This window comes from Loa loa (genome assembly GCF_000183805.2).
Source record: "Loa loa unplaced genomic scaffold supercont3.255, whole genome shotgun sequence".
Taxonomy (NCBI): domain Eukaryota; kingdom Metazoa; phylum Nematoda; class Chromadorea; order Rhabditida; family Onchocercidae; genus Loa; species Loa loa.
This window is the reverse complement of record NW_018108435.1, coordinates 20040-32873: the sequence shown is the minus strand read 5'-3', so window position 1 is coordinate 32873 and position 12834 is coordinate 20040. Positions and strand designations below refer to the sequence as shown.

General features: G+C 32.1%; 2 protein-coding genes across 2 annotated transcripts; both read right to left on the bottom strand.

The window, feature by feature from the left end:
• Positions 1-4432: 4432 nt before the first annotated feature.
• LOAG_02388 (hypothetical protein) lies at positions 4433-4742 on the bottom strand (the record flags this gene model as incomplete). Its single annotated transcript, XM_003137926.1, has 2 exons — positions 4433-4588; positions 4734-4742. 2 exons carry the CDS (start codon positions 4740-4742, stop codon positions 4433-4435), a joined length of 165 nt encoding a protein of 54 aa, XP_003137974.1.
• Positions 4743-9150: 4408 nt separating this feature from the next.
• Positions 9151-10095, bottom strand: LOAG_02387 (hypothetical protein; the record flags this gene model as incomplete). Its single annotated transcript, XM_020445995.1, has 3 exons — positions 9151-9413; positions 9577-9854; positions 9998-10095. The coding sequence occupies 3 exons, from the start codon at positions 10093-10095 to the stop codon at positions 9151-9153; spliced, it is 639 nt and encodes a 212-aa protein (XP_020303609.1).
• Positions 10096-12834: the final 2739 nt, after the last annotated feature.

Below are 12834 nucleotides of genomic sequence, written 5' to 3'. Positions count from 1 at the left end.
ATTAAGACAAAAACGGCACGTTGTGCTTATAAATAATTCTTACTATATTAAAGTGCAACAATTAGATATGTAATCTTAACAGCTAGCTTAACGTCTTAGTTGTTAATTATTAATGCACTAAATTAAGACTTGCATTCCTCTTTAAGCATCCAAAATTTTCGTTATTTTTAGCATCCCTTCAATCCATTTGTTTCTATGCCACGCAATATTGGATGTAGAAAATTTACACACTCAACGCCAAGATTGCTATCTTTTTTCCTTTTCTTTTTCCCCTAGCTTCTTATTTGTCTTCATTCATCAACAAATACTACTGCAATATTATATTAGCAAAAATATATGATCCAAGTAACTGATGATTGTTATTGAAAACTGCACAACAAAGATTAATTTCTTCGTTCATTTAACATTCCCATGGAATAGTGATGACAAGCAATATTAATGATGACATCACTTTCAGGATAACTACCAATTTAACAATTCTCTTAACAAAATTCCTTCTTTTTTTTAAAGTGATTTGACATCAATGTTTTATTCTCTTGATAAATTGCACTACTTCCTCTACAGCATAAATGATTGACTTTTAAAGACAAATATTATTCCAGAAAAAGTAATGACAGGAAAGAAGTAAATCAATTATAAAAATAATTAATAAAAAAGGAAAAAAAAACCACAAAGTGTAGGAAATTCCTATGATATTTTTGAACTTTGCTATTTCTCGAGAAGTCACAATATCAGAGTAGAAAAAAAAGACGAAGTCGAGTTTCATGGATTTTTAAAATGAGATTTGTTACAACCTTTGACACCAAAAAGTTTTGCTAGTATTTGGGTTATTTTCATGACATCGAGCGTAATCTGGGGATACATTTCATTAGAATAAATCAACGATGAACGACTTTTTCTAACATTTGCTCTGCAAACATAACCCAAAACTAAATAAAGTGTCAATTTTTTAAATGCGATTATTCGCAATCGATTTGTACACTGGAAAAAAAAAATTTTGAATAAGTTGAATGAATAAGTTATTATTTTCAAGAAGCAATCGGCAAAAATGAATAATTTAAAAGAAGGTGAAGAGAGAGAGAGAAAGAGAGAGAGAGAGAGAAAGGAAAAGGAGTAAGGAAAAAGGAGAAGAGATAGGAGAATGGCAATTTATTTAATTAATATATATGTATCATGCGTATTGTTCAATTAAATGGGTAATAAACATAACGTCAAAAACTTTAAAGGACGGATAAATGTTGATAGTAGGAAAGTGGCTGATAACGCACATGCAGGATAGGATCATTTTGTGGAGAGAACATTTGAGAATTAGTTAATTATCGGTAATCATTTAACCATACCAATATCTGAACCTCCCGACCTTTCTTGCATTCTCTCCCTGATTGCCATCCTATAAGAGTAATATTTTTTCACATAAGGTAATGATGCCGACAAAAATGTGCGTAAAAACTAATGCAAAGTGTATTTGATTTATATCAAATTCTAATTTTTCTCGGCATTTGACTGAATAGCCGTGAACATTGTTTGTTTGTTTTTTCTCTCACCATTTTTTTTTTCCTTTTTTGAATGGCACTAAAAAATGAGTTAATTAGTTTAATGGGAAATCCGTCAGCCCTTCTGTATTACTACGTTAGTAACGAAATATTTCACTTTTTTTTTTAAAAAGAAAGAAATTTCATTAAAATTTGTGATATTATTTATGACGAGTCAATCTTAACCCTTCCTCCTCTTCCTTTTCCCTTTTCCACCCTCTCTTTTTCCATTCACCATCTCTTTCTCCTGTCTTCTTGCCTCTCCCTCACCTCCGCCCCTCCGCAGTGATTTTACCTGTGTACATAAAATTTTTTCATTCTAATATTTCATAATTCTATTATGTGATAATAAAATAGGAGAAATGGAAAAGGTGTGGTAGATTGAAATGACAGCTATCTTCCCTTCCTTTTTTACGTAACTTCCTTTATGATATCTTATACGTACACGTGCTCAAAATTACACATCGAATTCACTTCATATATATCAAAAAATGTGCTAATGTTTTATCAGAACTCTATTTGTCAAGGCCAATTTGTCTACCTTTGCTCCAAATGACGTATTGAAAGCTATCGACAGATAAGGTGCGTCATTGATGTAGAGGTAAATGCTTGACCATAGTTTTCTTCGTGGTGAAAGCGAATATTTCGCGGGGCAAAGCAGACTGAAAACTTTTCACCGATCAGTTACAAGCGGTTTCCTCGTCTCTTCCTTTTATTCTCCACACCTATCAGAAGAGGATTGTTGTAATTAATGATTTCATTCCAATAATTACAAAATGGTGCTGTCTTTCCCAACAGTTAATATTCACGTTGTAGGCAAGAAAGAAGGGAAAAATCACGGGCGCCGAATTGTCGCCATCTCAGTGGACAGCTGTGACCGATTATGTTTTACACTTTTCCCTACAAAAGTACTTGAAAATCAACCGCTGTTTTCTTACCTATATCTTTCACATTCCAATAATCAAAGTTGTTCCTCAGACTGAATCTTCTCACATTTGTAAGTCTATTGAGAATATGATTAGAATATTAAAAATTACCGCATCTTTGTTTTACTATTGTCAACATTATAATAATACTAAAAATAATGAGTGTTTTATGTTTTTAATGGAGATAAAATACAAGAGAAGAGTTTTACTAGTTCCTAAAAATCTAAAAATTCATTTTACAAAGCAGTTTTTTTTTCTACTCAAAAAAAAGAAAAAATAGAAAAAACCAATTGAGAAAATTACGATCAAAATTTGTTATCGTTCCAAAGTGAAACATTACGCATGCATTATACATAACAGAATAATTAGATAACCATAGAATATCCATTTAATATCATCAAATGAAACTATGAAATTCATTCATCTAGCAATTATTTTAAATTTCGTGAAAAAAGACGCTCAATACTCATATGTAACAAGCAAATGGATAGAATAAAGTGAAAGACTAAACGATCTATCAACAGTATAACATTTCTTCGGAAGCTAATGACATCAGCGCATAAGCGTAATGCGCTAACACCACAATCAAAAGATGTTATTCATTTTACATGTTTGAGCTGTCATTTAGCTTGTAGTAAAATGATAAATGATTAAAATATGAATCACTAAAAAAAGTGATGATATTGTTTCATTGAATGAAAAAATATATTTCACATTTTACCAAATTTGCTACATTTTTATATCACATATCTAATTATGGAATTAACAAATAAATTGATTCAAAAAATGAGATATCATTCAGGAATTTACCGTGTTTACAATATAAACAATTTTTACATGATATTAATATGCAAACATATAGAATGACATAAATAATGAAATGTGACGATTACAATATATGAAAAATGTTACAAAAAAGTTTGGAGAATTTTTAATTTCATTTATTCTTACTTGATAAAAATTTCCTACTATAAATCAATATATGTTTAAATTATTTGTTATATCACTGGATGGAGACAGTTTGTTTAAACTTTTTATTTAGAAAGCAACAGGAATTTCCGAATATATTCTGCAGGATTTCATTCTTTCCATGCATATCTTTTCCCTTTACTTGAATTATACGATGGATAGAAATGAATATTGGTATCATACTATTAAATTTTGTCAACCTAATTTCACAGAAATAGCCAATTTTCAATACGGAACTTAACGAATATTTTCGATTTCCATCATTAAAAATATAATATACCAATACTCTCACTGAAATGTTAGCTAAAACTTTCTGGCTCAAGTGATATCATTCACCATCAAATGGTAATCATTATCATTAGTAGAAACCGACGTGTAGCAGATATTTTAAATTTTAAACTATTGAAAAATTTCGTAAATTGTATAGTTTCCGTTGTAAATACACTAAATCGCATCATTTTGAAATCTGCAATACACAATGAAAGAAAACGCAGAAAAGAAAATTACGATAATCATAAACTAAGAAGTAATAAGTCTCAAACCTGCAAAAAATCTCGTGAAAATCATACGAGATGACTAAATAAAAATCTCCTGATTCTAAAAAGTTTCCCGAGTCTACTTTTTGCTGCTAAAGCAGCCATTGCATACCGGTAACCAGTCAGAGATCAATTATACAACGATATCTGATATGCAACTTCAGTACCGTACAAAAATACAGTGCTCCGTAGCAGGATAATGTAGAAGATAAGCGATAAATGAATTAGCAAGCAATATCATAATTTAAAAATTTTTGAAACTTTGTGACCAATGTGACAGGTAAAATCACCCTCATTACATTTAACTATTTTCATTTTTTCACACTTATAATTTCTATTTCCTTCCACTTCATTACCAGTCGTCATTTTCTGCTTACATCTAAGAATTTGACAGTGTTCTATAACAAAAACTAATTCGTAACATATAATAACAAATAAAATAAGCAGTGGATAAGAATTCAATCAAATTTCACCAGTGAGGATTGTAAGCGAATGGAATATAGGTTTTTGAAGTACCACTTACGGCTGCATTTGCAACAGCTGCTGCTGCAATTGCGCTTGCTTGAGCAAATTTCACTTTTTCAACTTCTGCTTCCTGAAGTCGCTTTGATTTCGCTCGCCGATTCTGAAAAAAAAAGGAACATTTTTATGATATTTGCTTACTTATTTTTAGATACAATTTCAAATTTTCCAAAAAATTTTTTGAAATAACTAATGCTGCAAATTTATTTATCCGGAAAAGATTTTTTAATCATTTTAGCAAAAATAACGAAATTCATCACTTTAAATTATTTAAATTTTAAGTTAATTTATTAACAAGTATAATACTGTAATCTATTTCCGGCAAGTGGTGCATGTTTGGATGTCCGGCAAATGTTTGGAATAAGCGGAAAATATACGAAAATTTCGAAAATATCATGATAATAGTTGATTCAGTTTTCACTCATTTTCCTTCTTCAATTGCATTACATTGTGGAACTTTTTTCGCTTTGAATACATAGTTTCGAAAATGATACTATAAGGTGAAATTTATCAAAAGCGTGAAATCATCAGTACCCAGCACAGTTAAACAATTTCTTGCGCATGTTAATCCTTTAGTAAATTTTAATGATTCGATGAGTTTGGCTTTTGATGATTTAATGAATGCATCATTGTGTTGGAATTTCACTTTGCTGCATGCGCATTTTTTAATGAAAATTTGATAAATTAAAATTTGTGTTTCTAATTTACCAAAAAGTATCGACAATGCAAATGTGTGCGTTTGTGATTTAGCAGCTGTGGAAAGTATGGGTGGTATATGGAGGCCAATTCTTTTGCGTGTCACCCAGCAGGATGTCTCACACGATTTGCGGGCAAAGGTCGTCCTCGGCACGACAGAAGTTTCAAAGAAAGGGCAAACAATTAGAAGTTTATATGCAAAACGCATATTGCCAATTCAATTCTTTTCTGTAATTTTAAAATTTCTAGTAACTTCAAAATTAATCGAATTTTGCATGAAACTTAATGTGTGCAAAAATTCAGTCCATAGCAAAGTGATACAGTACATTCGATTTTGCCCCTGACTGTATTACAATTTAACATGATTACGATATATGATATAAATGTATCATTAGAGGAACTATTGCAGAAATTCAACAATTAGCTTAAAGTAATTCATTTTAAATAGGAATGAAAAAGGAAAACATCTATTTGCATACACTGACAGATGAAAACAGCATAGGCGACATTTGTCAAACTTTGTTAATGCAATTGAACAATATTACTCTCTCTGTTCATAAAACAGATTTTAATTCTCGAAATAAGCTTTTGATTTAGAAATGAGTGAAATTAGGATGGTGACATGAATGGATGGCAGGAATGGGAAGAATGAGAATAATAAAAAAGCATTAATTGAGAAAGCCATCCATCATAAATCAGTGGCACCGTTGGATTATTCTTCCCTATTTACACCATCAACTATCATTTGTTTTCATTTTTTCCATTTTCCCGAATCACACACATACATACACAAACATACACACATGCACACACACACACACACATACACATACATACATACATATACATGCAAACACCTGTTTCCACAACACGATGAGCACATTTAATTCATCATGCATTATTGCTATTCCACTGATTTTTCATGGAACCTTTGCCCCCTCCTGCTTCTTCTCCTATTAGTCTCCAATCTTCTTTTTAACTAATCTCTGACCTCTAATTACTACAAATGAAATTCATCATCCATTCTCTGTAGGAGAAAAAAAAGAGAGAGGAAGAAAAATTCCTTAGCTGTAAATGTTAGAAGCAAATATTTCAAGTTGTGTATTAGATATGCGACAAAGTTACAATAATGGTTAACATTTGAAGAATGAAGAACGTCCTATGGAATTAGATTAAAATACTTCATCCGAATATGAGATGATCATCATCATGGGATGTTATGGATCGCTAAGCCAAATAATCCACATTTTATACAATTTTTCGCTACCAAAACAACAAACTTAATAAATCATAGCTAACAAGATCGATCTATCTATGCTATAATGATACAAGTTCATTTCGGACATACAATTGCATCACAGTAATGATCACTTACTTATTTCTACTAATCGCTTCTACATTAACAGGACAGAGAGATAGATATAGAACTCGTATGCATATTCCTTATTAACGTCTTATTACACGTAATTACGTGGTACGTCACTTTTATAGTGTTACTTATAATTCTTAGTTTACTATTTGTCTGTTTTCTTGGTTATCTACAAAATTTGCATGTATTCTTGCTCATTTTAGGAATCATAAATTACCGTACCATCGAAATGAACACATATTGAAGAAGATTTTGTATGTCTGCGTGTGTCTGTGCGCATGTGTGAATGTTCCTGCGCCAATGTCAGCAGTACCTACCCATCGACGTCTGATAATATTTGTTTAGGCGCATTTCGTCTATCATCGTCTGCATACATATGTATATCCTTGGACATCGAACTCTGTATCTGTCTATGCTATTTAGTTAGCGTCATATATATACATGTGTGTGTATGTGTGTGTGTGTGTGTCTATGGGGTATGCGTCACCAATGTCATACTGTACCTAATGGCATATTTCAATATTGAAAAGCATGGATTGAATTACAAACTTTCTAATATAATATATGTTTTGTAAAATTTGAAACTAAAATTTATAGCAATATTGGATAATAATTTTGAAATTGAAGAAAAGTAAGATGTGATTAGAAAGAGAAGCACAAGTGAGGAGACATGATATGGATAGAATTGCACCTTTTTCCTCTCTCTTTTCTTCCATCTTACCCTTTGAAGAAAGTGGAAATAGAAATGATTGGATCAAAACATAGGTCAGATCCAAATATTGACTAAAATTAACTTTAACTTTATTTGAACGTCACAGAGAAAAGAAAATGACCCCATCGGCCTTATCATCAAACATTTGGCTGGAAGCAGTAACGAAAAGCGATCAGTTTAAACATGAATTGATGCAATTGCTAAATTAAAATCTAAAAAATTCCTGTCCTATTTGAAACTTTGAGGTAGATATTGAAAAATGGGAATAAAACGACCTTGCAATGATTTTTGTTTTCGAAAAAACAGCATTTTCGAGAGAACAATGCTACGCAGTGATAAGGTGATAAAATAAGATATATGACGTAACGTCACTCGTTAAAATGTTCACCCATATCATTTTCAGGTAAATCAATTATGTTAAGCGTTTTTATAAGGAGGTAAGGGAGATTGAAAAGTATAGAATAGATACCACTTGGTTATATGGCTTAAAATTGTTTATTCCGCTGCGGAAACAGTTTATAATGAGCTGTTATTTGGATAAAATTAATATTTAATGAGGAATTAACATAATGAGATGTATTACCTCGTCTTGTTTCTAGAATTCTCCGAATTCACTCGACAAAAGATCAAAGATAGCGCCAGTGATTGCTTAATCGTGGATAATATCCATATACTCAAAAAATTTGTTTCCCTTCTCATCACCATTTAATGGATGCAAAACATTACATATTCAAAACTTTTTTCTCCCTGACCTTCTAATCCTTCTGTCTTCCGGTTACTTTCTTGTCTCCCCTCCCAGTCCCCACTGTCCCAACTCTCTAGGGGTGCCACTTTCAGCTAACGACCATTACGACCATTATCCATTCATCATTATTTAAATGCACTTTTCAGCAAATAATTTAGGATAATTCATCATCATCTGTAATTATCAACGAGTTATCAACAATTTAAGTCCCTAGAAATGCCTTCTATCAAATATCCACTCTCAATTTTAATTTCACTATTTTAGATAATTATTATCTAAGAGGACTGTTGCGAAGTAAATATCGATATCCTGACAAAGTGCTTTTGATTACACATTATTGAATATCCACTAGCCGACACTGTCACTGATATAATCAGTGCATTGATTGATATCTTAGAGAAAATGCATTGAGTAAGGTGCATAAAGTGCCAAGATTTATTATTGTTGATAAGGAAATTATAGGTTATTTAGGGTAAATTGAATGATCCTACAAAAATAGAGAGATATAGATCGTTTTTGTCAATGGGTATTTTGAATGCATATTATCTGTCGTGAAAGAAAGACGGAATTTTACGAGCCTATTACTATATTATAAAATGTCAAAGGTCAGTGCGAATTCAGATCGATAAGCTAACAATGACTAACAAAAGTTGTATTTATACAGTAATACTCCGTTCTATGACAGAGAAATGCTGCTAAAATCGAGTTTTTAAACGATGGTAACACTTCAGATTAAATAATTGATATGATAGAATGTTATAGCATGTACTATACGGATATAGCAACATCTTGAGTTACGATGGATAATCACTTCGTCATCACCTTATAAATCTGGATTTTCAACAAAATTTCGATACTTGAAACTTTTTTCTAAAGCAATTAATTCAATTTAATTTATTTTTCACAATTCTCCTCCTCATTCGCTAAATTTCACTTCCTATGAACAAGTCACTAAACTCAAAGCTACCAGCATTTTTGCAATATTTATTATAGTTGCACCATAACAGTGAAAGTGGGAACTTCAAAACTAAGCAAGTGCTAATATTATCATTATATGCGAAAATGACAATATGAAAATATCAACGAAATACTACGAGAATTAGTATACATATGATAAAAAATGAAATATCACTACAAGAATGCTTAAATTGGATGGACGTATGAGAGATGAGGATACGGATGGAAGATATTTACCTGAAACCATATTTTGACCTGTGTTTCGGTAAGCTGCAAGGATGCGCTGAATTCTGCTCGTTCAGCAATTGATAAATATTGCTTCTGTTGAAATTTTCGTTCTAGTGACAGCAGCTGTTGTGTGCTAAATGGTGTCCTAGGTTTACGGTTATTCTTATGCTTCCGTAATAAGCATTTGGTTATGCCCATTGCCGCTAAACTTTTGTGTTCAGCTGAAAGAACAAATAAACAAATGATTGAATCAATAATTAAATGAATTACCTCTTATCAATCAGTTATGATTTTCATGATATTTCACTTGAAGGAACCAGAAAACTGGTTGATATAATGTCGTCCAGGAGATGAGGATAATAATAATTAAAATTTGTTACTTACGAGGAGAGGAAGATTGTTCTGACGAAGTTGCTTGCCAAGGGTAATGTGCGAGGAACGAATCAGTTGTTGAGCCGGGACAATTATCTGCGGAAGTACCACTAGGTATAGAATGAATATAAGTAGGCAGCAGAAACATTCCAGTTGGATCAGTTGCTAACGAATACCCGGAACTCGATGTCTCAGATTGCGAAACTCGTGAAATAGATGGGATCGTAACTACGGAAGTTGTAACAAGCGGGTTCACCGGCGATGGTTTAGGAATTTTTTGAGAAGGATCGCTAAATATAACTATTTCAGTATAACTGATTAATAAAGATTACAAATTAATCATTAAAAACAATTAATACAATCCTTGCTATTAAGTGCACATATAATAATTACGTAACATACAAATTTAATAATTTGAAAAAAAAAGATACACCTGTGAGAAAATGAACTACACGACAATATATTTTCAACACTGAAGGACGCTTTCTTGGGTGTTTTGCTGTTTGATTTCGACAGTCCAATAGTACACATCGGCTACGGCTGTTAAGTCGCTGAAAAGATAGTAAAAATTATAAATAAATTATTCTAAATGGGGTACGTGTGAAGGTAATCCGAAGACTTGATGCTTAATGTTGTTTACTATGTGATAATATTTTGCAACTTATGACTATAAGTCATAATATGAGTATGTATAAATAAAAGTGATTGTGCGGATGGGTAATGAATTAGTTCAAATCAACAAAAAAAAAAATTAGTTACTCAGTGTCAAAAGTTACGTTATCGAATTGAATGCATGCAAAACAATAACATGAAGGCGGTCGCAATTTTCGGGTACAAATGGTACCATTTTAGTATTTTACACAAAAGTTGAGGGCGGCAAGTGATAAAACCGGTATGAGACAATAAAAAAAAAAGAAAAAAATAGCATCGAGGCCCATCCCATCCAAATAAATCCAAATATAGAAATGCCGTCGGACTCATACCAATCGCAGTTACTTGCAGTGAGTTGGCAAACGGACTGCAGTAGCAGTAGCAAACTTGTTCCACCCTCTACCGTTTACCAAAAACGATGAATGGTACCTCCCACACCCGCCTGATTTGCTTTACTTTCAACAGTTTTATTGTGTTGCTCCTGCTGTTAACAGCACCATCATCTGATGCAAGAGCATGAATGATGATGATAATGATGAGGACGATAATGACTACAATTATGATCATGTTACTTTATTAAGGGTGTTCATAGTGGGTGTGATAATGTAATGTTAATTGTAACAACGGTTATGTAAATGTTAATGGTAATTATTGGGGTTATAATAGTAATGTTAGTTTAATGTAACTGCTAAAAGATCGGTATTGATTACAGTTTATGATAGCAATAATTCTTGGAGGTGGCGGAATTCCATATGACAGTAAAAAGCATCAATGCATGAGATGAAGTATCATGGAACTAGAGAGTTGACTGAGAAGTGAATGAAGAAGGGTACCGCTGTCTACATAATACCAACCCATCCATCCTCCAACCATTATCATCCAATGGGATTCTGCTCCTCCTCTGGGAAACAGATCTAATAAGTGAAATTGATGGGTCATTATAATTGCCACTTGCTCCTAAATGCTTTCTTCTTCATTTTTAACAACTTTCAAATAGCTTACTGAAATGCTTAATTGCTTTTTTCTAATGCTCATTCCATAGATGGATCTCAGTTGTGGACAAGTAACATAGTAAGAATTCTATCATCATTATCTCCTCTTTCACTTCCGCTCCTTCCTTTCATCAGAATTTGCCTTCTGTTTTCTCAAGTTTATACAAGGTCCTTAGCTATACAATGACAATAGCGGTTGATGCAATGTTGGGAAACAATCTTATTGACCTGATAACTTGGTATCCAGTAGTTCTGATAAAATATAACATTGTAAGTTTGCTTTGACCAGTAAGCTGACCTTGGTTATGAATGATGTCAACTTTTTGAGATAGCGCTATTGTATTGCTATTTTGGGAAATTCAATTTAACGGCGATAGCTCATTATTTGTTTTGGATATAAACTACTAGATCCAATTCTCTTTCTCTTCGTCCTCACCATCATTATCTACATTTTTCCATAAATCTTCATTTTCATTCCAGCTGTTTATAAGTTTTTTTTTCTCATTCATCTATTGTTTCTGAGAATATACCAAATATTGAAAAGTAAAAAGATGGAAATTAACATATAACAACGGTAAAATCGAAGCAGTCTCTACTTTGCACAATGCTACCGTATCCAGCTATTGCTAGTAGTTATCAAAAATGAAGCTGATTAATAAAGCTTAGGATTGCGCATGTTGATATGACACGTTGGCACCAACTGGCAAAGATGCAGAGAATTGCTTTATGCGCTTTTATTACATACAAGAAATGAATTAATTAAGCAGCTGGTGCCCTCACCAAATTGCCATTAACCTTTCCTTATTGTAATTTAATCGCCTTCAAAATTTCCTAATTACCTAATTTGAGCAATGACACCTCCCAGGCTTGTGTTGACCTTTTTCTTTTACCGGATTTACCGTGGATAAACAAACTTCCTTGAAATGATTTCATCTCATTTGTTTGTCTTTGTATACACATCAGGAAAAATGACGGAAATCAATGAACTTTTGAGCTTAAAAAGAAAAATAAAGAATTGAACAAAAAAAATCAGTGAAAACAAGAAGAATTTAATTACAGAACAGCAAATCTTCCTTTAAACTTTATGTGATTGCGGGAATTCTCTCCAGTTTTATGAATTTATGGGATAATTATGCATTTGACCCTTTAAATTCCATTCAAATATATTTGAAATTTGCTGCGAACCTAAAGCAAAGATACTGTACTCCATATTTAGTTAAGATCTCATCATACAAATGCTTAGGTTGTACCATGCAAACTTAAAAATTGACAGAACTTTTACTTACTAACTTTCACATTGCATTGAAATAGCATTTAATTTACGATGTTGATTGATAAGCATGAAGTTCAAAATAAATATAAACCTAACTTTGTTGAGTGATTGCTGAAATTTTGCTAATGCAGATAATCTATTTGTTTCGTATAACTAAAGCTTTTTCAAGATTTATTGCGTCTACACCATCATTATAACGTGAAAAATTAACAGGTGTTGTGTTGTGAGCTGACAAATTGGTAAGAAACTGTCTGTTGTTCGTTTGTTTGTTTTCATTAAGGAAACTAATTCACTAATGATTTATTAATGAATAGTTGCTGACAAAAAAAAAAAAAAAGGAAAAACAAACAAAGG